Below are 24,638 nucleotides of genomic sequence, written 5' to 3' on the forward strand. Positions count from 1 at the left end.
GCTGTCGATCTGTTTGGCTGACTGTAGAAGATTATATAGCATTATTCAAAGAGCAACAGTCAGTTCACCTAATGTCCCACAACCAATAGCAGCAAATTAACTGGTTATTTTTTTTATTGGCCTTTTGTGAGAGCTTGCTAAATGGAAATTTGTAGTCATTTTTGCCTACTTAACAATAATAGCATTAAAAAGTAAATCATTGGTTCTGGAGTGCACTTGGGACATTCCAAGGATGTGGTGGCTGAAATATAAATGCAAGTTTTTTTTGTAGTTCATAATACTACCTCCTAGTCGTTTATTGTATCAGAAAGTATAGGCATGATGACTTGAATACATCACTTGGCATTGATTACCTGCGTTATACATTTTGAAAGCACTACAACAATTTTTAAAAAATTTGTACTGTAGCATCTATGACCACCTATAACTTACCCTCAAAACCGTTGAATTTGTATGCAGGATCCAGTACTGCAAGTGGCAAGTATCTGGGAAAATGAGATATTAGGAAGACAAAAACAATGGTCCAACCGTCACATTGTCATTAGACCTGCTGACAAGGGCAGCACAGTTGCTATTTGGTGCAGACTGAATGGCAACTCTCTGATGCCACCTCCTACTTCCCGCTGGACCATGACCCCAACACTGAACATCAAGTCATTAATTCCAAGACTGTCACTGATCTCAACTCCATTGGAGATCTTCCCTGCAAAGCCTCCAAGCTCATAGTCTCAAACTCACACAGCCCATTTCTACTTCCTGCCCAAGGCCCACAATCAGCACTACCCCCCGATAGACTCATTATCTCAGCCTGTTCTTACCCATGGAACTTATTTCTTGCTATCTTGCCTTTCTTTTCTCCCCTTGCCCACAACTCTCCAAATGCCCTCTGCCACATTATTAGTTTACAGATTCCTGTCTGTAACTGTCTCCTTTTCACTGAGAACACCCAGTCTCGCTATATACCTCTATCCCCCAAAGAGATGGATTGCGGGCCTTCCACTACTTCCTTGAATGGATGCCCAACCAGTCCCCATCCACCATCACCCTCCTCCACCTGGCTGAACCTGTTCTTATCTGAACTTTGACTTCACTCAATTCCATGGAAAAAAATGTTGCTATGGGAACCTAAATGGGTCCAAGCTATCCCTGCTTATTTGAGGGATAAGTGGGACATTCTTTGTTTCAATCCTACACAGTCTTACTTTCGCTCACCTCTTTTTCTGGTACATCGATGACTGTATCAATACTGCTTCCTGTTTTCACCCCAAACTAACAACTTTTTCTGCCTCATCCCTTCCTTTCCTCGACTTCTCTATCTTCTTTTCTGGGGATAGGCTGTCAACCAATATCTACCATCAGCCCACTGACTGTCAAGCTACTTTGATTATATTCCACCTACCCCACTTCCTGTTAGCATTTATTCTGACGATGCCAGCTTCCACACCAGTGTTTCTGATATGTTTTCCTTTTTCCTCAAGCTAATCAGGCATTTCTGTTTGCTTGCCATTTTAATTCTCATCCAACTCTGACCTCTCTTTCCTTGATTTCCTACACTGCTGTAATGAAGTTCAAGGAATAGCACCTCATCCTTCGAGTAGGTACTTTAACAGCCTTCTGGACACAACGTTAAGCTCAACAATTTCAGATCGTAGCCATTGCTCTGATTTTTTTAGACAACATCTACCATTTTCAGCTCTTCGAGACCCATCTTTTCTTTCTTTACTTTTCCCATCACCACTCCCGTTTGCTTGCATCATCATTCCTTTTGTCATTTTCCCATTTGTTCTTTCCCCCTCCCTTTCTTAACCTCCGTACTTGCTTGCAAACTGTTAAATCTCTAACTTTTGCCAGTTGTGCTGAAAGGTTAACTGTTTCTCTCTATACAGATGCTGCCTGACCTGCCGAGCATTTTCTGTTCTTGTTACAGATTTCAATCCTATTAAAAGTTATTTTGTTGTGCGGCATGTGTAGATACCATAGCCTGTGCTTGTTACTGGACGTGTTAAGTATTATGTTCAGCTCGTAAATCCCTGCTGCATCCTTAAACTTGTCCTTTGAAAGTAACAGACCGTTGTTTCACTCTCCCTTGTAACCAATCCTGGTAGCTAAATATAAACACTCTTGATAGGTTAATTTAGTTGCCAATCAACAGCGGTACTATCTGGATAGGCTGCTGTATTAGTTGGGCGTATGCACCCTTTTCTGCTCGATTAAATGTGTGTTTCTTTTTTTTAAGAAAAGCACTTTACGCCGATGGGTGGCCCGGCACCCCAAGTAGAGTTAACATTAGTTTAGGACACGCCCCCCCCCCCCCCCGAAAGAAGTTTGCAGATGGCCTTCTGCTTCTGGGACTTGAGTTTTCGTAATTGTCACAAGAGTGACTTCAAAATGAAGAGCAGCGTGTGGAGACGAGACATTTGAACTGGTGAAAGAGAAGCTAGCGGAGAGTCAGACAGGCGAGGGTCAGGAACACGGACTGAGGGGCATCGGGAACACTGGCTCGGCTCCATTTCAAGACAAGTGCATGCGAGGGAAATGACCGATGGCCCGGGATTCCTTCTGGCTTCCACATCGGTATTACTTCAAAAACTGGTAGGAGATGGGGCAACACGGTACCAAATCACCTTTGCATTTACCCCCTTTTTATTCTTGCCAATTTTGGAGCGGCTCAAAGCTCCACTTTCATTGTACCTTCTGGTAATGTGTAGATTTAGGGCTGAGTGAGTGACTTTTTTGGGGGAGGTCGAGTTTATAATAAATGCTATTATTTCGGAGTTTAATTCGTTATTTTATCCAATGTTACAATAAACCGAGTTGAAATTAAATCAGTGAATACCAAATGGATTTGTCACATTTTGTGTACTTTGGAAGTGTTTTTAAGCTGTGAAATGGGTTTAAACCCCTCTGTTGCTTAGTGTGCGCCTCTAGAGATTCAGTAACAAACAGAAAAGGTTCATTTCAGTCGGAATTTGTCGCAGCGTCCTGTACAGTCTTGTGTGACAGCGAGGACGAATGGGAAATTAATTGCTATTCAAGGTCTGAGATACAAATGGGATTCCGAGCTGATATTGATCACTTCACCTTTTTAAACGCCATAATTGCCCCATTCTGTTTTAAACCACTTGATCACAAGGCAACAGTTTCGATCTAGTTCTTTTTACCTCCCAAGCAGGAATATGCACTTCGGAGCGAGTCTTCCATACTCGGGGTTTCTTGTAAGTGAAAACCATTTTTTACAGCTCTTGCCAAGTATCAGGTCTGCTGTTCTTCTAATTCCAGATGTCATTTTGTACCTGTTTTTGTTTTTATCCACAGTTTTTCTGTGTCGGTGGCATGCTAGCAGGTCAGTAGATTCAGCATCGGAATCAAACATTTTACACTAACTATAGTTACCAGTTGATAACAAAAATGTCTATCTCCCCCACGTCACCACCCCTCCCAGAATCACAGCTGACATTACAGGACGGGAGATGTTTCGTTTCCCAGAATTATTATTATGAATATGTACCCGAGGAGCTCCAGTGGGCAGCAGCAGAGAAACGGTGTCGGCAAAGGTTTGGATTTTTAGCCACAATCGGAACAGTCGAAGATAACCAGAAACTGAACAGCTTCATGCAATCGATGAGTGTGACGAAGGCACTGTGGATTGGTGCTAAAGTAGAGGGTGCCCCCGGTGAGATTTTGTCATCACATCAGTTTTACTTTATCAAACCTTTTCATTAAGACTAATTCCAAATTAGTGCTGGATCCTATGACTTTGTGACCGTCGAATATAATTGTTCTATTTAACATTTTCATCCCTTTTGATATAATGGCACAAAATTCAGTAGATTTTACGTCAATGTGTACTTGCAGGGAATATAAACGGATTAAGCACTTAAAACTTCCAAGGTGCTTGATATTAAAAAACACGCCAACAACAACTTGCATTTATATAGCGCCTTTAACATAGTAAAACGTTCTAGGGCAGCTAGGGATAACGATAAATGTTGCCTGGAGAATGACTTTTTGGAGGACATTCACTTGTGAGGGAGAGGCACAGCCAAGCCCATGAGCTAATGTGCTTGCACATACTTCCAGAAACGATCATTGGATGGTATTGAGGGACTTGATTGAAAGATCCTGAGGGGTCTTTACAGGGTGGATGTGGATTGGATGTTTCCCCTTGTGGGACAATCTAGAACTAGGGGGTCACTGTTTAAAAATAAGGGGTCTCCCATTTAAGACAGCAATGAGGAGAATTTTTTTCTCTGAGGGTCGGGAGTCTTTGGAACTCTCTTCCTCAAAAGGCAGTGAAAGCAGAGTCTTTGAATATTTTTAAGGCAGAGGTAGATAGATTCTTGATAAGCAAGGAGGTGAAAGGTCATCGGGGTAGGCGGGAATGTGGAGTTGAGATTACAATCAGATCAGCCATGATCTTATTGAATGGCGGAGCAGGCTCAAGGGGCCGAGTGGCCTACTCCTACTAATTGTTATGTTCGTAACACACGAATCCTCAAAAAAATTTAATAAATAGAAGCACTTTCATAACAATATACTGAGAGGACCAAGTACGATAAGGGTACTGCACTGCCGGGGATCTTTTCCAGTGCCTGGGACCAGCATGTGTGCAGGAAATGTATCCAGCTGCAGCTCCTGGAAGCCCGGGGTTTGGAGCTGGAGCGGCAGCTGGGGACACTGTGGAGCATCCACGAGGCGGAGAGTATCGTGGATAGCACATATAGAGAGATGGTCACACCGCAGGCTCAGACCCCACAGGCAGGAGGGGAATGGGTGACCACCAGGCAGAGCAAGAGGACTTGTCAGGCAGTTCAGGAATCTCCTGTGGCTATTCCCCTGCAAAACAGGTATACTGCTTTGGATATTGTTGGGGGAATGGCCTCGCAGGGGAAAGCAGCAACAGCCCAATTCGTTGCACCACAGTTGGCTCTGCTGCACAGGGGAGGAGTAAAAAGTGTGGGAATGCAATAGTTATAGGGGATTCAATTGTAAAGGGAATAGATAGGCGTTTCTGTGGCCGCAAAAGAGACTCCAGGATGGTATGTTGCCTCCCTGGTGCTAGGGTCAAGGATATCTCCGAGTGGTTAGAGGACATTCTGAAGGGGGAGGGTGAACAGCCAGTGGTCGTGGTGCACATTGATACAAACGAACTCTGTTTAAAAAAAAAAAGGATGAGGTCCTAAAAGCAGAATTTAGGGAGCTAGGAAGTAAGTTGAAAAGTAGGATCTCCAAAGATAGTGATCTCAGGATTACTACCAGTGCCACGTGCTAGTCAGAGTAGAAATAGCAGGATCTATCGGATGAATACGTGGCTGAAGAGATGGTGTGAGGAGGAGGGTTTTAGATTCCTGGGGCATTGGGACCAGTTCTGGGGGAGGTGGGACCAGTACAAATTTGGACGGGTTACACCTGGGCAGGACCAGGACTGATGTCCTAGGGGGAGTATTTGCCAGAGTGGTTGGGGAGGGTTTAAACTAAAATGGCAGGGGGATGGGAACCTTTGCAAGGAGTCAGAGGAGGGGGGATCAAAGTCGAGAACAAAAGGCAGTAAGGGGATAAGAAAAGTGATAGGTAGAGAAATCAAGGGCCAGAATCAAACAGGGCCACAGTGAAAAATAGTGGGAAGGGGACAAGTCATGATAAAAAGACAAGCCTTAAAGCTTTGTGCCTTAACGCGTGGAGCATTCGCATTAAAGTGGATGAATTAATTGCGCAAATAGATGTAAGTGGGTATGATATAGTCGGGATTACGGAGACATGACTGCAAGGTGACCAGGATTGGGAAATGAACATCCAGGGATATTCAGTATTTAGGAAGGACAGACAAAAAGCAAAAGGCGATGGAGTTGCATTGCTGGTTAAAGAGGAAATTAATGCAATAGTGAGGAAAGATATTAGCTCTGACGATGTGGAATCTGTATGGGTAGAGCTGAGAAACACTAAGGGGCAAAAAACGTTAGTGGGGGTTGTATATAGACCCCCAAACTGTAGTGGTGATGTTGGGAATGGCATTAAACAGGAAATTAGAGACGCATGCGATAAAGGAACATCTGTAATTATGGATGACTTTAATCTGCATATAGATTGGGTAAATCAAATTAGTCACAATACCGTAGAGGAGGAATCCTTGGAGTGTATACGGGATGGTTTTCTGGACCAATACGTTGAGGAACAAGCTAGAGAATAGGCCATTCTAGACTATGTATTGTGTAATGAGAGAGGAATAATTGACAATCTAGTGGTGCGAGACCCTTGGGGACGAGTGACCATAATATGATAGAATTCTTCATCAAGATGGAGAGTAACGTAGTTGATAATGAGACAAGGGTCCTGAATCTTAGTAAAGGAAACTACAATGGTATGAGGCGCGAGTTGGCCATGACAGATTGGGAAACGTTACTTAAAGGGATGACGGTGGATAGGCAATGGCAAACATTTAAAGAGCGCATGGATGAACGGCAACAATTGTTTATCCCTGTCTGGCGCAAAAGTAAAACGGGAAAGGTAGCCAAACCATGGCTTACAAGGGAAATTAGAGATAGCATTAGATCCAAGGAAGAGGCATATAAATTTGCCAGGATAAACAACAGAGCTGAGGATTGGGAACAGTTTAGAATTCAGCAAAGGAGGACCAAGGGATTGATTAAGAAGGGGAAAATAGAGTATGAGAGTAAGCTTGCAGGGAACATAAAAACTGACTGTAAAAGTCTCTATAGGTATGTGAAGAGAAGAGGATTGGTGAAGACAAACGTAGGTCCCTTACAGTCAGAAACAGGGGGATTTATTATGGGGAATAAAGAAATGGCTGACCAACTAAATGCATACTTTGGTTCTGTCTTCACAAAGGAGGACACAAATATCATACCAGAAATGTTGGGGAACACAGGGCTTAGTGAGAGAGAGGAACTGAAAGAAATCCGTATTAGTAGAGAAATGGTGTTGGACAAATTGATGGGATTGAAGGCTGATAAATCCCCAGGGCCTGATGGTATGCATCCCAGAGTACTTAAGGAGGTGGCCCTAGAAATAGTGGCTGCATTGGTGGATATCTTCCAAGATTCTATAGACTCTGGAACAGTTCCTACAGATTGGAGGGTAGCTAATGTAACCCCACTATTTAAAAAGAGAGGTAGAGAGAAAGCAGGGAATTATAAACCAGTCAGCCCGACGTCAGTAGTGGGGAAAATTCTAGAGTCCATTACAATATTCACAATATACATTAATGATTTAGATGAGGGACCTAAATGTAATCTCTCCAAATTTGCAGATGACAGAAAACTGGGTGGGAGGGTGAGTTGTGAGGAGGATGCAGAGAGGCTTCAGGGTGATTTGGAAAAGTTGAGTGAGTGGGCTAATGCATGGCAGATGCAGTATAATGTGGATAAATGTGAGGTTATCCACTTTGGTAGCAAAAACAGGAAGACAGATTATTATCTGAACGGCTCTCAACTGAGAGAGGGGAATATGCAGTGAGACCTGGGTGTTCTCGTACACCAGTCACTGAAGGTAAGCATGCAGGTGCAAGAGTCGGTAAAAAAGGCAAATGGTATGTTGGCCTTCATAGCGAGAGGATTCGAGTACAGGAGCAGGGATGTCTTGCTGCAATTATACAGGGCCTTGGTGAGGCCACACCTGGAATATTGTGTGCAGTTTTGGTCTCCTTATCTGAGGAAGGATTTTCTTGCTATGGAGGGAGTGCAGCAAAGGTTTACCAGACTGATTCCTGGGATGACAGGACTGACGTATGAGGAGAGATTGAGTCGGTTAGGATTATATTCGCTGGAGTTCAGAAGAGTGAGGGGGGATCTCATAGAAACCTATTAAATTCTAACAGGACTTGACAGGGTAGATGCAGGAAGGATGTTCCCAATGGTGAGGGAGTCCAGAACCAGGGGTCATAGTCTAAGGATACGGGGTAAATCTTTCAGGACTGAGATGAGGAGAAATTTCTTCACCCAGAGAGTGGTGAGCCTGTGGAATTCGCTATCACAGAAAGCAGTTGAGACCAAAACATTAAAATAAAAGCAAAATACTGTGGATGCTGGAAATCTGAAATGAAAACAAGAAATGCTGGAACCACTCAGCAGGTCTGGCAGCATCTGTGAAAAGAGAAGCAGAGTTAACGTTTCGGGTCAGTGACCCTTCTTCGGAACTCCGGGTTCCAAGAAGGATCATGACCCGAAACATTAGCTCTGCTTCTCTTTTCACAGACGAGACCAAAACGTTGTACGTTTTCAAGAAGGAGTTAGATATAGCTCTTGGGTCTAAAGGGATCAAAGGATATGGGGCGAAAGTGGGAACAGGCCACTGAGTTGGATGATCAGCCATGATCATAATGAATGGCGGAGCAGGCTCGAAGGTCCGAATGGCTCTATTTTCTCCTATTTTCTATGTTTCTATGCCACTGTGTATGTTGTCTATGGGCACACAAAATCAGGGTTGAATAGTTAAGCGATAGGGATGGGTGAATAATCTGGGATTCTGTTTGGTTATATTTTGGGAGCAGTGAGTTATTTTGCAGGATTTTCTCTTACTGTGGCCAGTGAAAATAGTTGGAGCTGAATTTTTTTTTTATATATTCGTTTGTGGGGATGTGGGTGTCGCTGGCCAGGCCAGCATTTATTGCCCATCCCTAATTGCCCTTGAGAAGGTGGTGGTGAATTGCTGCCTTAAATCGCTGCAGTCCATGTGGGGTAGGTACACCCACAGTGCTGTTAGGAAGGGAGTTCCAGGATTTTGACCCAGTGACAGCGAAGGAACAGCGATATAGTTCCAAGTCAGGATGGTGTGTGGCTTGGAGGGGAACTAGCAGGTGATGGTGTTCCCATGCATCAGCTGTCCTTGTGCTTCTAGGTGGTAGAGGTCGCGGGTTTGGAAGGTGCTGTTGAAGGAGCCTTGGTGCATTGCTGTAGTGCATCTTGTAGATGGTACACACTGCTGCCACTGTGCATCAGTGGTGGAGGGAGTGAATGTTTGTGGATGGGGTGTCAATCAAGCGGGCTGCTTTGTCCTGGATTCTGGATGGTGTCGAGCTTCTTGAGTGTTGTTGGAGCTGCACCTATCCAGGCAAGTGGAGAGTATTCCATCACACCCCTGACTTGTGCCTTGTAGATGGTGGCAGGCTTTGGGGAGTCAGGAGGTGAGTTACTCGCCACAGGATTCCTAACCTCTGACAAGCTTTTGTAGCCACAGTGTTATATGGCTCCCCAGTTCAGTTTCTGGTCAATGGTAACCCCCAGGATGTTGATTATGGGGGATTCAGCGATGGTAATGCCATTGAATGTCAAGGTGAGATGGTTAGATTCTCTCTTGTTGGAGATGCTCATTGCCTGGCATTTGTGTAGTGTGAATGTTACTTGCCACTTATCAGCCCAAGCCTGATATTTTCCAGGTCTTGCTGCATTTCTAAACGGACTGCTTCAGTATCTGGGGTGTCGCGAATGGTGCTGAACATTGTGCAATCACATAAGAGATTAGAGTGCAAAATTGAAGCACATGGGATTGGGGTAAGGTACTGTCATGGATAGAAAACTGGTTGGCAGACAGGAACCAAAGAGTAGGAACAAATGGGTCTTTTTCCAAGTGGCAGGCAGTGACTAGTGGGGTACTGCAGGGATCAGTGATTGCACCCCAGCTATTCACACTATATATTAATGATATAGATGAGGGAATTAAATGTAATATATCCAAGTTTGCAGACGACACAAAGCTGGGTGAGAGTGTGAGCTGTGAGGAGGATGTAGAGAAGCTCCAATGTGATTTGGATAGGTTGAGTGAGTGGGCAAATACATGGCAGATGCAGTATAATGTGGATAAATGCGAGGTTAACCACTTTAGTGGCAAAAACAGAAAGATAGATTATTATCTGAATGGCAATAGATTGGGAAAGGGGGAGGTGCAGCAACACCTGGTGTCCTTGTGCACCAGTCACTGAAAGTAAGCATGCAGGTGTAACAGGAAGTTAAGAAGGCAAATGGTATGTTGGCCTTCATAGCGAGAGGATTCGAGTACAGGAGCAAGGATGTCTCGCTACAATTATACAAGGCCTTGGTGAGACCACATCTGGAGTATTGTGTGCAGTTTTGGTCTCCTTATCTGAGGAAGTATGTTCTTGCTATGGAGGAAGTGCAGCAAAGGTTCACCAGATTGATTCCTGGATGGCAGGACTGACGTATGAAGGGAGATTGGGTCGATTAGGCTTGTATTCACTCGAGTTTAGAAGAAAGAGAAGGGATCTCATAGAAACCTACAAAATTCTAACAGGACTGGACAGACTAGATGCAAGAAGGATGTTCCTGATGGCGGGGGAGTATAGGACCAGGAGTCACAGTCTAAGGATAAGAGGTTAGCGATTTAAGACTGAGATGAGGAGAGATTTCTTCACCCAGAGAGTGGTGAACCTGTGGCATTCTCGACCACGGAAAGCAGTTGAGGCCAAATCATTAAATATATTCAAGAAAGAGTTAGATATAGTTCTTAGGGCTAATGGGATCAAGGGATATGGGGAGAAAGTGGGAAGAGGTTACTGAGTTTGGATGATTAGCCATGATCGTATCGAATGGTGGAGCAGGCTCGATGGGCCGAATGGCCTACTCCTGCTTCTATTTTTCTATGTTTCTATCATCAGCGAGCATTCCCACTTCTGACCATATGACTGAAGGAAGGTCATTGATGAAGCAGTTAAAGATGGTTGGGCCAAGGACACTACCCTGAGGAACGCCTGCAGTGATGTCTTGGAGCTGAGACGATTGACCTCCAACAAAACAATTGTCTTCCTTTGCGCCAGGTATGATTCCAACCAGCGGAGAGTTTTCCCCCTGATTCCCATTGACTCCAGTTTTGCGACAGCTCCTTGATGCCATACTTGGTCAAATGCTGCCTTGATGTCAAGGGCAGTCACTTTCATCTCACCTCTTGAATTCAGCTCTTTTGTCCATGTTTGAACCAAGGCTGTAATGAGGTCAGGAGCTGAGTGGCCCTGGTGGAACCCAAATTGAGCATCACTGAGCAGGTTATTGCTAAGCAAGTGTCGCTTGATAGCACTGTCGACGACAGCTTCCATCACTTTACAGATGATTGAGAGTAGGCTGATGGGGCGGTAATTGGCTGGGTTGGACATGTCCTGCTTTTTGTGTACAGGACATACCTGGGCAATTTTCCACATTGTCGTGTAGATGCCAATGTTGTAGTTGTAATGGAACAGCTTGGCTAGGGGTGCGGCAAGTTCTGGAACACAGGTCTTCAGTACTATTGCTGGAATGTTGTCAGGGCCCATAGCCTTTGCAGTATTCAATGCCTTTAGTCGGTTCTTGATATCATGTGGAGTGAATCGAATTAGCTGAAGACTGGTATCTGTGATGCTGGGGACTTCAGGAGAAGGACGAGATGGATCATCCGTTCGGCACTTCTGGCTGAAAGTTGTTGCAAATGCTTCAGCCTTATCTTCCACACTAATGTGCTGGGCTCTCCCATCATTGAGGATGGGTATATTTGTGGAGCCACCTCCTCCAGTTAGTTGTTTAATTGTCCACGACTAGATGTGGCAGGACCACAGAGCTTAGATCTGATCCGTTGGTTGTGGGGTCACTTAGCTCTGTCTATCGCATGCTGCTTACACTGTTTGGCATGCAAGTAGTCCTGGGTTGTATCTTTACCACGTTGACACCTCGTTTTGAGGTATGCCTGGTGCTGCTCCTGGCATGCCCTCCTGCACTCTTCATTGAACCAGGGTTGATCCCCTGACTTTATGGTAATGGTAGTGGGAATATGCCAGGCCATGAGGTTACAGATTGTGGTTGAGTACAATTCTGCTGCTGCTGATGACCCACAGCGCCTCATGGATGCCTAGTTTTCTATTGCTAGATCTGTTCGAAATCTATCTCATTTAGCACAGTGGTATTGCCACACAACACAATGGAAGGTATCCTCAATGTGAGGACAGGACTTTGTCTCCACAAGGACTGTGCAGTGGTCACTCCTACCAATATTGTCATATACAGATGCATCTGTGGCAGGCAGATTGGTGAGGACGAGGTCAAGTATGTTTTTCCTTGTTGGTTCCCTAACCACCTGCTGCAGACCCAGTCTAGCAGCTATGTCCTTTAGAACTCGGCCAGCGCAGTCAGTATGTGTGCTACCGAGCCACTCTTGCTGATGGACATTGAAGTTTCCCACCCAGAGTACATTCTGCGCCCTTGCCACCCTCAGTACTTCCTCCAAGTGGTGTTCAACATGGAGTATTGATTCATCAGCTGAGGGGAGCGGGGGGTAGTGCAGGCGGTAGGTAGGTGGTAATCAGCAGGAGGTTTCCTTGCCCATGTTTGACCTGATGCTATGAGACTTCATGGGCTCTGGAGTCAATGTTGAGGACTCCCAGGGCCACTCCCTCCCAACTGTATACCATTGTGCTGTCAACTCTGGGTGGTGGTACAGTACATACCTAGGCATGATGATGGAGAAGTTTGGGACATTGGCTGTTAGGTATGATTCCGTGAGTATGACTATGTCAGGCTGTTGCTTGACTAGTCTGTGGGACAGTTCTCCCAACTTTGGCACAAGCCCCCAGATGGTAATAAGGAGGACTTTGCAGGGTTAACAGGTCGATGCCAGATGATTCATTCAATTTCATTCCTGACTGACTTTGTAGCAGTTTGATACAACTGAATGGCTTGCTAGGCCATTTCGGAGGGCATTTAAGAGTCAACCACATTGCTGTGGGTCTGGAGTCACATGTAGGCCAGAACCGGTAAGAACAGTAGATTTCCTTCCCTAAGGACATTAGTGAACCAGATCCGTTTTTACAACAATGACAATGGGCTAGCTTTTAATTCCAAATTTATTAATGGGAATTCAAATTCCACCTTCTGTTATGGTGGGATTCGAACCCATGTCCCGGAGCAATACCCTGGGTCTCTGGGTTGCTAGTCCAGTGAATTGCTTTGTCTTACTTTCCTACATTTTTGTGTAAAACAATGCAATGCTTGGAGTTTCTGTCTCATTGTTAACTTCATAAGCTTTTATAAATTCTTCCAGAGCTATTCGATTCGAGCCTCTGATCCCCTTCACGTTGCCAATACTGAAAATTCAGTTAACAGTATATTGATTTTAGGCTATTATCTTAATGATTGAGTTATGGGGATACGAGAGTAAAAAACATATCTGCTATTTTGTTGAGCCATGTTTGTTAGAACAATATTACAAAAGAAATAAGCTATTAATGGAGTTTGATGAAGAAGGGCGGGAGGAGGCTTGTGCTCAGCATAAACACTAGCATGGAGCTGTTGGACCAAATGGCCTGTTTCTGTGCTCTAAAGACTATGTAAAACTATGTCCCAAGATTCTTGACAGGAACGTTATCAAACAGATTTTGACACAGAGACAATTATTTGATCCCCTGCATATCAGAGTTAAACTATTTGGATTTTGTGTTTGTGATCAGCATTTACTGAGATGAATACTCGCACTGTATTTGTAACGTTCAGTCTTGTTTCACATGTTTATAGAATCAGACAGCAGGGAAGGAGGTTATTTGGCCCATCATGCCTGTGATGACTCTTTCAAAGAGCAATCCAATTAGTTCCATTCCTCTACTCTTTCTCCATAGTCCTGCAGACTTTGCCTTTTCAAGTATGTATATTGTTTCTGCTATCCTTTCAGGCAGTGCATTCCAGATCATAACAGCGCTGCTTAAAAACACTCCTCATTTGCCCCCCACCCCCGGTTCTTTTGCCAATTATCTTCAAGGTGTGTCCTCTGGTTCCTATCACCCATGCCAGTGGAACAGTTTCTCCTTATTTATTCTATCAAAACGCCTCATAATTTTGAACACCTCTATTAAATCTCCCCTTAACCTTCTTTGCTCTAAGGAGACTAATCCCACTAATCTTCTCGAGCCACTTCTCTGTTGTTTAATTGCTTATGTGATGAGCATCTACTGTTGGCATTCTTGGGTAGCACCAATAAGGTGCCCACAATTTGTTATATGCAGTCTGATATACACATAAAATTCTCATCACATTTGCTGCTTGAATGAAGCAAGAAAACTTGTTTCAATCAAAATTTAATTATTGATGAGTCAATTTAAAAATAATGTTGTGCCATCTTTGAATTCTCTTTCATCTCATTGCTTGGCATTAATTTGTAAACTCTCTCCCAAAAAGCATTAAGTTATGAAGTGATCCCATAATCGTCATTAAAGTCAAATTTTTGACATGCTGTGTTAATGGGAAATGCAAGTAGGGAATTGTTGCCTTTTAGGTAAAGGGCTAATTGAAGTAGAACAATCTCCAAACAGTTGTGATAAAATCAACCCTTTTCTGTACCACAGCTGTAATGTGTTCTTTGTAATGGCTGCTTTTACATCTTTTTTTTAAACAGCTTTAAACAGATGGTACCTTTTCCAACAATTTGTGCTTGATAATTTATTGTCCAAGATTATTAGATTCTGTTGCACCCTCCATCTTTCATAGGTAAGTTGATACAAGTTATCTTGGCTAAGATGTAACAGTTTTAGCAATAAAAGAAGTAGTGGGTATTAATTAGAGGAGTGAAGACATGGAGGGGAGATGTACTGAGTGCACTACCTCCAAGCTCAAACAGTCCACCATCCCTCCAGCCCTGTTTCTAACCTGTGTAAATTATTTGCCAGAAGTATGACACATTAAATTCAGTACAACTAAGTGCAAGGTGGTACACATTGGAAGAGAACAATGCCAAAACGCTTAATGACTGGTGGACACTTAACACATTGAACTTTGTGCACCCCGATATTAATTGCTCCTCTTACAGCCAGGTGGTAAGGGGTGTAGATGGTTCCCACTGTTCAACTCCCAACTGACTGTAACAAGTATTTATGTTACTAGGGTTTTAACCCCTTTGTGTTTTATTTGTCAAATGAACAGACAGCGACAGGTTTTCTTGTAGGTTTAAAACAAAGGATTAATCATTTATTGAGCAATATTCATTTCCAAAATGTTCTCAACTGCACCCACACACACATTCTTGTATTTTCAGTCGCTGTACTTCATGTGAGCATAACACTTCCCCCCCCCCCCCCAAATGGGAAAAATGAAATTCCTTGGGTTTCATTTTTGTTTTTTTTTGGTTTAGAAAGAAAGAAAGTAGGATGATATAGGAGTCACACCACTGCACACATGACACGTGCACCTCAATCATTATCTCTAACAGCCATTTCTTGTTCAAGTCTGAGTTTTACATCATCCTTTCTTTGGATGAGGCACAATTATAATGGAATTTCCTTTTCAGGAAAACTTTTGTTCAGAAAGTTTGGTGTTTTTCTTTATCCGTTTGACACTTTTTCTGTTCTGAGGCTTGCAATTTGCAAATTTCCATAATTGCGTTGTTCCTGACTGTTTTTAAATTTCACTATCATTACAGGTCTTAACCCCATAACAGCTGCTTCCACAACACATGGGTTTAATAGTTCAGGTTCTGGCACATCGATAATTATCTCTAGGGTGATAATGGGTGATAAATTGTTTTGTTTTTTTAGCCCTATGAGGCATCTGGGTTCTCCTCCTGCACTTTGTCCTTAGTGCGTTCTGAATCTGTTTTGCTGTGTTCAGTTAGCTTTGAATTTAGAACCTGACCTTTGGATTCTTCAGTGGGAACATTCACACTGACCTCACTTTTACTTTTCTGGGTGGCTTTCACAAGTGTTATTTACCTTCGGGTATTTTACCACCTTTTTCCTTTTATTTCAGGGACAGTTTCCCCCCACTCTGCCCCATGTCCTCTGGGACACTACTTCTCGCAAGTGGCTGTCCAGCTACCACTGCACTCCCCTGTGACACTTCAGCTAGGTGAGGCATCTCCACCACCTCTCCTCCCCCCCCCCCCCCCCACCCCCGGCTTGCCTGTTTGGGAACTTTCCTTGTCCCTATTTAAATCTTTAAAGAAGGTTTTGGCTAACTATATCTCTGGTGTTTTTCCTTCAAACACTGCTGCTTTTATCTCAACTCCTTTAAATTCCTTTGGCTCTATCTTGGTCTTTTCAAATTCTATTGTCGTTCCTTTAGCCCCTTTAATCTTTTCTGGCCCCAACACCCGCTGTGGGACTTTTGGGACTTCCTCAGCTCTCTGCAGCTGTGCAGAGTTTTGTTTGTTCCCCTCACATTCTCTAGTCTCCGTGGACTGCTCTGGATACAATACTGTGCTTCCAGCCAAGTCATTGCCCAGCAATAGGTCGACCCCCTGGATTAGTCAACTCGGAATGATCCCAACCATCCCTACCGTAATGACTAACTAACTTACTCTGTAGGTAAACTGTAATTAAGGGAACCTTCAAGCATTTGTCAGTAAGACCTTTTACCAATACCGTGGTATTTGTTCTGCTTTCAGGTGGCATTTCTGTAAACTGGCTGACAGTAGGGCTTGAAAACAATTGGTATCCCTGAGGATGGTTATTTCTTTGCCTGATGTCTAGAATACAAAAGGAGTCATTTTTTCTTTTTGTAAAAAATTTTGGTAGGTTCTGATCTTCGGTTATGTCGGAACACATGCATACAACTTTCATTTCTATGGTCACTGGCTTGACTGCAGCGCCCCTGTTTTTTTTTTTGGACAATCAAAAATCTATCTGGACATGCCCATATTTTCCATACAGGAAACACATTGTTTGTGCCCTTACTGGTTTATCACCTGGGTTCCTTCTTTTAAAAGTTGGAGACTGATCTGGTTTTCTTTACCTGCTCTCCTTTTCTCTTGAGCTCATTTCTGATTCATCTGCATTCCTGCCATCTCTCACTAGTCTGTAAGAGTTACTAGACCCAAATTTATTCTGAGTTAAGAGTCTGTGTGTTAACTGTTAGTCGTCAGCCATTTCTGTTGCTTCTTTTACCCTTGTAACTCTTTGTTCTTCAATGTGGGTTCTTATATTAACTGGGATGCTATTATAAATTTTTCCAGCGACATCACTTCTCTCAAATTTTCATAGGAGGGTTCTATTTTGAGGGACCATATACAGCAATTGAAGGTAATATGTTTAATTCTTTCAAATTTAATGTAAGTCTGTGTGGGTCTTTTCCTCATGTGTCTGAATTTCTGTCAATAGGCTTCAGGTACTAACTAATATGCATTTAGAATTGCAGTTTTAGTTTGGTCATAGTTAGAGGAACTCTCTTCTGATAACTGAGAAAAACATTTACGAGCCCTACCCATGAACTTGCCTTGTTAGAGGAGAGTCCAAAATTCATTCGGCCATTTTAGCCTGGTAGCTATTTTCTCAAAGGAGATAAAATATGACTCAACCACCTCCTCATTAAATTTGGCACTAACTGTGTGTGTGTCTCAGTACATCAAAGCTTTGCTCCAAATTGGAGATAAGTTTTGAGTGGCTGGTAGCATGCTCACCTTGTGTTTGTAACATTGCTAACTCAAATTGTTTCACACCTCTTTCCTTGTTCTCCTTCTGAAACTGCATCTCCTTTCTTTTCAACTGCATTCTAGCCATGTTATCTTTTCAGACCCAGATTCCATGCTTTCTTCTTCTGGTTCATGGGTAAGTTTAAAATGGTTACCTAGACTCTTCACCATTCAAGTTTCTTTGCTTTTTGTTTGAAAGTGATCCCTACCTCTGTAGGTTAAGCTTTTAAAATTTTCAATACTTAATTTATTTAACTTGTTATGGGATATGTCTTTCTGCTCTACAAACCCTTTAGCATTAAATGTGGACATCTCTTTTGTTTCTAGCACTGTAGAGAAAAACAGAGGGATACAAGAAAACATGTTCATTTAATTTTCCACAATTTTAGAGGTCAATTTTCCTCCCGTTTCCAAATCTCTCTCTTATCTGATGGTTCAGATCCTGGACGAGCCTCCAGTTTGTTACGACCAGGTGGTAAGGGGTGAGGGTGATTCCCACTGTTCAACTCCCAACTGACCGCAGCAAGTGTTTTTGTTACTAGGGTTTTAACCCCTTTTTGTTTTATTTGTCAAATAAACAGCAAGTGACAGATTCTCTTGTAGGTTTAAAACAGAAGATTAACTATTTATTAAGCAATTTTCATTCCCAAAATTGTCGCAGCCGTACTCACACATACATTCATTTGCCCACGCGTACACACACACACACACACACACACACACACACACGTAGATAGAGAGGAAAAGGGGTAAGTGGTTCGAAGTGAGGTAGGTTTTCGGGGTTCACGGTAAACCTGTTGAATCTTCCTGGAGGTCAATTTCTCTTTTAAAGTTGCAGGCCTGGGTTGTTTGTACATTTCTCTGCTGGTTGAGATTTCAATCTGGAGATGGGGGATTACTTTCAGTTCTCTGTTTCACAGTTGAAGTGTAGAATTTACAACAGGGCACCTTCTTTGGCTTTTGCTGGATTTCTCCCAGTTCTCAGCTGGACAGGCTTTTGTGATGTTTGTTCTGATCTCTCCCTTTCTCTCCAAAGAGCTACTTTTTAAGGTCAAAATGGTGTTGGGAGACACATATCCCCCTCTCTGTGGTGACCAACAATGGCCCAGGATGTGGCTACTTCACACCTTTTTTCAGAAGCACCCATTCAATTCAAAAATGTCTCTTGATGGGTTCAGGATGGGTGTAATTGAAACCTCTTAGCTTGGTATCCTTTTGTCCTTAACAGACAGTAAGACAGTCTGGATATACAGTTTGACCTTCTGTGGCCATTTTGCAGCACATTGTCCACTTTTTAAAGGAAAAGTCAATTTTCTTATATAACTTTTCAGTTTGGGTTCTTGTATTTTCGATTGTTGCACTTCACGTGAGAGTAACGCTCTGCCATTGTCGCCATGGCTTCAGCTGTCTATGCCCTAAGCTCTGGAATTCCCTCCCTACAGCTCGCCGCCTCACTATATCTCCCTCTCTTTCCCCACCCCCCCCCTCCCCCCCTTTAAGATCTACCTCTTTGGCAACTGCCCAAATATCTCCTTATATGGCTTGGTGCCAAATTTTGTTTCATATGCTCCCATGATGCACCTTGGGAAGATTTACAAAATTAAAAGCGCTATATAAATGCAAGTTGTTGTTATAAAAATATTTGAGCCCAGATGCAGCCACTTACCTTCAGTGAGCATATATCTTTACATTTCAGCAGATATCAAGATTTCTGCATCTCCCTATTAAGCCAGCTACCTGCCAATGCTATGCTGAGAACACAGTCAACTTGCTGAACCAAATAAAGGAGAGGCTGTATTAGTCGAATTGATGCTTACCATGTGCAGAGCAGCAACTAATAAAACAAATTGGATGCTGAGCTTTATTGGCAAATTGGTAGAGTACAGGTTTAGGACATTCTGGTGAGGGTACACCATGTGTAATGGGCTTGTTCCAGTCGCAGTCAAGTCATGACTGCATGACAAGGTGATTTAGTAGAAACTTGTAACAGGCAAGTTCAAGACTAATAAGAGAATAGGCTTCTCATAAAGAATGATCAAAAACTGGAAGGGTCTTTGGTGTAGGGTAATGATGGTTACTCTGGAGTTACTCAAGAGGCAGGTACATCCAGTTACTGATAAATCACATGTTGCTGTGGAAGGTTGATCTACCTGGTCTCAATGGACCTCCCTTGACCTGTTTGTATCCTTGTGATTTTTGTGGAATAAACCATAAGTAAAAGAGCTTCTTTTGGGTGCTTCAATGCTATGGGACTCCAATTCAGTGTACTCCAGAACTGTGGGATGTGAATTTTCATTGCTCTGAGTTACTGGTTTCTGTTTTAGAGTCATAGAGTCATACAGCACAGAAACACGCCCTTCGGCCCATCATGTCTATGTCGGCCGTCAAGCACCCACTTATTCTAATCCCATTTTTTAGCATTTGGCCCATAGCCTTGTATGCTATTGCATTTCAAGTGCTCATCTAAATACTTCTTAATTGTTGTGATGGTTCCTGCCTCTACCACCTCTTCAGGCAGTGCATTCCAGATTCCAACTACACGCTGGGTGAAAATATTTTTCCTCAAATCCCCTCTGAACCTCCTACCCCTTACCTTAAATCTATGCCCCCTGGTTATTGACCCCTCTGCTTCTGTTATGCGGTGGCTTGGAGCAGAGGACACACATCTTTTTATTGGGGTAAAGGAAAAGTCAGAAGGCTACTCATGCTGGGTTAGTATTGCACAAATGGGCGGCACAGTGGCGCAGTGGTTAGCACCGCAGCCTCACAGCTCCAGGGACCCGGGTTCGATTCCGGGTACTGCCTGTGTGGAGTTTGCAAGTTCTCCCTGTGTCTGCGTGGGTTTTCTCCGGGTGCTCCGGTTTCCTCCCACAAGCCAAAAGACTTGCAGGTTGATAGGTAAATTGGCCATTATAAATTGTCACTAGTATAGGTATGTGGTAGGGAAATATAGAGACAGGTGGGGATGTTTGGTAGGAATATGGGATTAGTGTAGGATTAGTATAAATGGGTGGTTGATGTTCGGCACAGACTCGGTGGGCTGAAGGGCCTGTTTCAGTGCTGTATCTCTAATCTAATCTAATCATATTCTAATTGCTAGCTGTTGAGCAGCATTGGGAGAGGACTGGCAACAGGTTTCTACTTTGTCCTCTTGCATGAGGCACCACACTATCTGAAGGATGTGAAGGCTTTAGAGAGGATGCAGAAAAGATTTATGAGAATGGCTCCAGGGATGAGGGACTTCAGTTACGTTGTTACGAGTGCTTCCTTTTTTTGTTAAATTATGAGGATTTGTGTTTTCAAACTGGAAAAAAGATTCCATAGATGCTGGAACTTGGTGTGCTTTCAAAAAGAGGCATCAGGAGGTCTTTTGGTCTAAGTTTGTAAACAAGTTACTGGAAGGCACCTGCTTTCAGATAATTATACAGCAGGGTTTTTTTTTTTAACTTGGGGAAAGATGTTTACAAAGAAATGATAGGTCAAGATTTTTAGGGGTCAGGAGGCTTGACTCCTGAGATATTTTTGGTTTTGCTTTGGACAGGCAGTTGGGATATGGATAACAGTATTAAAAAGGCAGTTGGAGAAAACTTGCCAAGAGAGAAAACCCCAACTCAGCATGTTCCTGCTCTTTGAAAAGCCTACCATTTTTTCCATCTCTTTGAGAAGCAAGTGTAAGAAACTGCCTGAAACCCCTGTTGCTGCATTTTTCCTGGAAAGCCTGCCCAAACTGATCTTCAACATCACCCGACAAGAACTGTTCTAGGAAGATCCCAGTGACAGCTGTCTGTCTATGCATATTTGGGACGCCAAACCAAAACAAAGGACATCTGACATCTTTCAACATCCCTTTTTTTCCTTCAAGAATTAGCAAGCATTTGACCAAAATATTCTTCTTTTGTTTTTTTTAGTAGATCTCTAAAGAGTAAATTTCTTTATTTTTTCGGTTAACCTGTGTGTGTGTGGCTAAGGTAATAAGGGAACTTTTATATTTCAATTGTCAATGCTTTTGCTTCATTACTGGTTATGTCTTGTTTTATAATAAACTGATAATTTTGTTTATTAAAGACATATATAGAATTTGAGAGGGTAAAGCAAATTAATTTTGATCGTTGGATGCTGGCACTAAAGGTAGGGTCCAGGCATGAGAACCTTAGGGAACTGGGCTGGAGTCAGATCTTTCTTCACCAAAATTTTTTTTGGAGCCAAGGGCACTCTTTTGACTTATTTCTAGCTTTTAAACTTTGAATTCCCTTACTTCTCTTTGCCTTTGAAATGCTCTCTGTTTTCCCTTTCCTTTCTGTCAAGTTCAAGCCTTTTCATTGTCAATTCTCTTTCCTGTGCAAGCTCAATTTTTTTCATTCCTTCTTTTCCTTTGTGAAGTTCAAGCTGCCTCATAGGCAACTGAATTTTAGCTAATTCGACTGAGTTAGCATCTGGATTGGCTTTACTGTCTTTCCATGTCAAATGGTGTGCTATTGCTTCAATTATGTCTGCGTTTTTAGCTCCTGGTTTTAACTCTTAACACCAACTTTTCTGCCAATTTCTTTAGCCTAACATTGGTTAAGTTTCTCAAATCGCTCAGAGATACATCCTCCCTCCCCAGAAACATTGTAGCAACTGACAAAGTCATTCTGGTTATGCAAACTTTGCTCTAATGCACAAGAAACCTGGTTTTTCCTTTTCCTCTTTTCAATTGTTATTACCCTACTTACAATTGCATGTTGTCAGCTTTGGGTTATCCCACACAGAACCCCCAGTTATATGGTATGAATGAGGTGGGAGGAGTGCACTGTCTTTTCTAGTCCCACTTCTCCCCATGTCAGAACGTATACTTTAAAAATGTTTACCCAGTTACCGATTTGGTCAATAATATACTCAATTCTTTATCCCAGGATAAAATACACCAACCAGGTTTCTTTAATAAACAAAATTTTCAGTTTATTATCAAACAAGACTTATCCAGTAATGATGCAAAGCATTAACACACAGATTGAAATTTAAATTCCCCACACACAAACTCTCACACACACTAGAAAAATAGAGAATTCTCTCTCTGCAGAGATCTGTTACCAAAAAAAAAAGACAAAAAAGACTACCTTGGCCAAATACTTGCTAATTCTTGAAGGAAAAAAGAGTAGGTATGGAAGGATGTCAGATGTCCCTTTTGCCTGGTGTCCGGGTATATGGAGATGGGCACTGGGATCTTTTCAGAAGGAATTCGTTCTGGAGATGTTGAGAAATCATCTGGCAAGCTATCCAGGAGACATGTGGCATCAGGGGTTTCAGCCAACACACTTGAATCACAGTTTTTTTCAGCTTCTCAGGAGAGTTGCAGCACCAGGCAGTTTAGCTGTCCCACATTGGATCTTTGCAGGATTTCTTCAAAGAGGTTGAGAAAGAGGTGAGCTGGTTGTTTCTTTTTCCCTTGGCAGGCAAACCAACTGTCTTCAAAACAGTTCACACCCCAACTGACTTGAAAACAGTATCCAAAACCCCCAAACAGAAAAGTCAACCTCTTGACTTGCATAAATCTTGACATGTGGCTTCTCTGTAACATCTTCCCCAGGTCACCAAGGTTTCTATTTGTTTATTAAGCGTAAAGCACATGACTTACAGCAAGGTTGTTTTTAAACACTATCTCAGTGCCCTTTCAATGAACTGCCAACAAGAAAGCAAAGTCCAGCTTCTATGACATCTTCAGCCTTCCAATGAATCCATCTCCACAATTTAAATGAGTCCTCAAAAAAAAAACTAAACAAAAATATAGAAGCAGCTTCATAGTGCATATAACTTGCAGCATAATGTCATTTTCAAAGCTTGATAATGTTTGGTTATTTATGATCCCTTCTCAATATAAGTATTGTGATTTTAAAAATCCCTGTTATATGTTTGTTCCCCTTTGATAAACTCAAATTATACGTAGGACTGAAAAAAATCTTTGCACAAAAGTATTTTAGTTCTGTTTACTGTGAAATATTGATCCTAGACCAATTCTGTTAGGATCTTTCGATCATAATTCTTGCCATTAGCCATTTAAAACCAATTTTCCCTCATTCTCATGACATTATAATTTCCCAGTCAGATCACTGTGTGCCTAGGGGTATCATTGCTGCAAAGTAAGTATTTTAAAGAGAACTTTATTATGGGGTAAGTACTTATCCTTGGATAAGTGAGAATTTTATGTCAGTTTAGTTTGTGATAAGCAGTACTTTAGCTTACACACATCAAGTATTAATGAATGTAATCTGACACAGCCTCTGAAAATGATTACTGCTATTATAATTCACTTTTATTCAAGGTAAACCTACAAAAATGGAAAAATGTTTTGATTAAGTGCCTTTGGCAATGAGCATAATATCACAGCCCAGTCATTATTTATCTCCATCTGTTTAGGTACTTTTGGTTCTCACATTCTGACATTTTCTGGCAGAACTGACACCAAGTATGCCAAACTTCTGAAGGAGTTTCCTCAACTGCATTCGGTGACCGTTTGTGCTCAAGTGCAATTTGATTCAACTTTTGTGGGAGTTTCCACTGTCTTTTCCTATTCAATCCCATCATTTATCAATGAATTCCAGCTCCGTGCTAACATTGTCCGTGATCAGCAAATCCAGCTAGCGCTGCTGGTCCATGGTGTTCACAGTCCTTATTCGCAGGCTGTGGAGAATAATGGCAGGTGGCATCATCTGTGTGTGAGCTGGACCCACCATAGTGGTAGCTGGGCTATCGCAGCAGATGGATCTGTCATTTCATCCGGAGACCATCTTTACATCTCAGATAACATCGGAGAAGGTGGAGTTTTCATCATTGGCCAAGAGCAAGACACGTTTGGTGGATCATTTAAGAAGGATGAATCTTTCATTGGGAGTATTACACAACTCCACATTTGGGATCGTGTTTTGGATGCCAGCGAGATTCAAGCTTCAGTAGAAGATTGTTTGGTTGTTCCGCTGGGATTAATTTTTCAGTGGAACCTTTCTGCCTTTGAAATTGAATCAACGGTGCAGGTACACAAAGGATTTTCCCAGTGTAAAGGTAATTTGACAAAAAATAAGTCTTTATATTTTGTGGGACTGCTTTTTTTAAAGGATGGGCTATGTGAGGGAGGCGGTTTGGTATACTCGTATGGTATGCATTCAAAGTGATGGAATTTAGCTTTGGGATTTTCAGGTGCTTGAGTGGTTGCAAGACATTTCATTACAGGAAGTTGGAGTACGGGTCAACTTGTGTGGGCAAATTAACTGCTCTGAGCTGAT

General features: G+C 42.5%; 1 protein-coding gene across 1 annotated transcript in view; it reads left to right on the forward strand.

Moving 5' to 3' along the window:
- The first annotated feature begins 2,439 nt into the window (after positions 1 to 2,439).
- LOC137372565 (adhesion G-protein coupled receptor D2) overlaps positions 2,440 to 24,638 on the forward strand; it is a 329,848-nt gene continuing 307,649 nt past the window's right edge. The window contains exons 1-6 of the mRNA XM_068036491.1: positions 2,440 to 2,592; positions 3,170 to 3,215; positions 3,316 to 3,343; positions 3,443 to 3,664; positions 5,118 to 5,129; positions 23,776 to 24,417. Of these exons, the coding sequence (XP_067892592.1) occupies positions 2,543 to 2,592; positions 3,170 to 3,215; positions 3,316 to 3,343; positions 3,443 to 3,664; positions 5,118 to 5,129; positions 23,776 to 24,417 (1,000 nt within the window). The 5' untranslated portion in view covers positions 2,440 to 2,542. The remainder of the gene's footprint in view (positions 2,593 to 3,169; positions 3,216 to 3,315; positions 3,344 to 3,442; positions 3,665 to 5,117; positions 5,130 to 23,775; positions 24,418 to 24,638) is intronic.

This window comes from Heterodontus francisci, chromosome 8, assembly GCF_036365525.1.
Source record: "Heterodontus francisci isolate sHetFra1 chromosome 8, sHetFra1.hap1, whole genome shotgun sequence".
NCBI lineage: Eukaryota > Metazoa > Chordata > Chondrichthyes > Heterodontiformes > Heterodontidae > Heterodontus > Heterodontus francisci.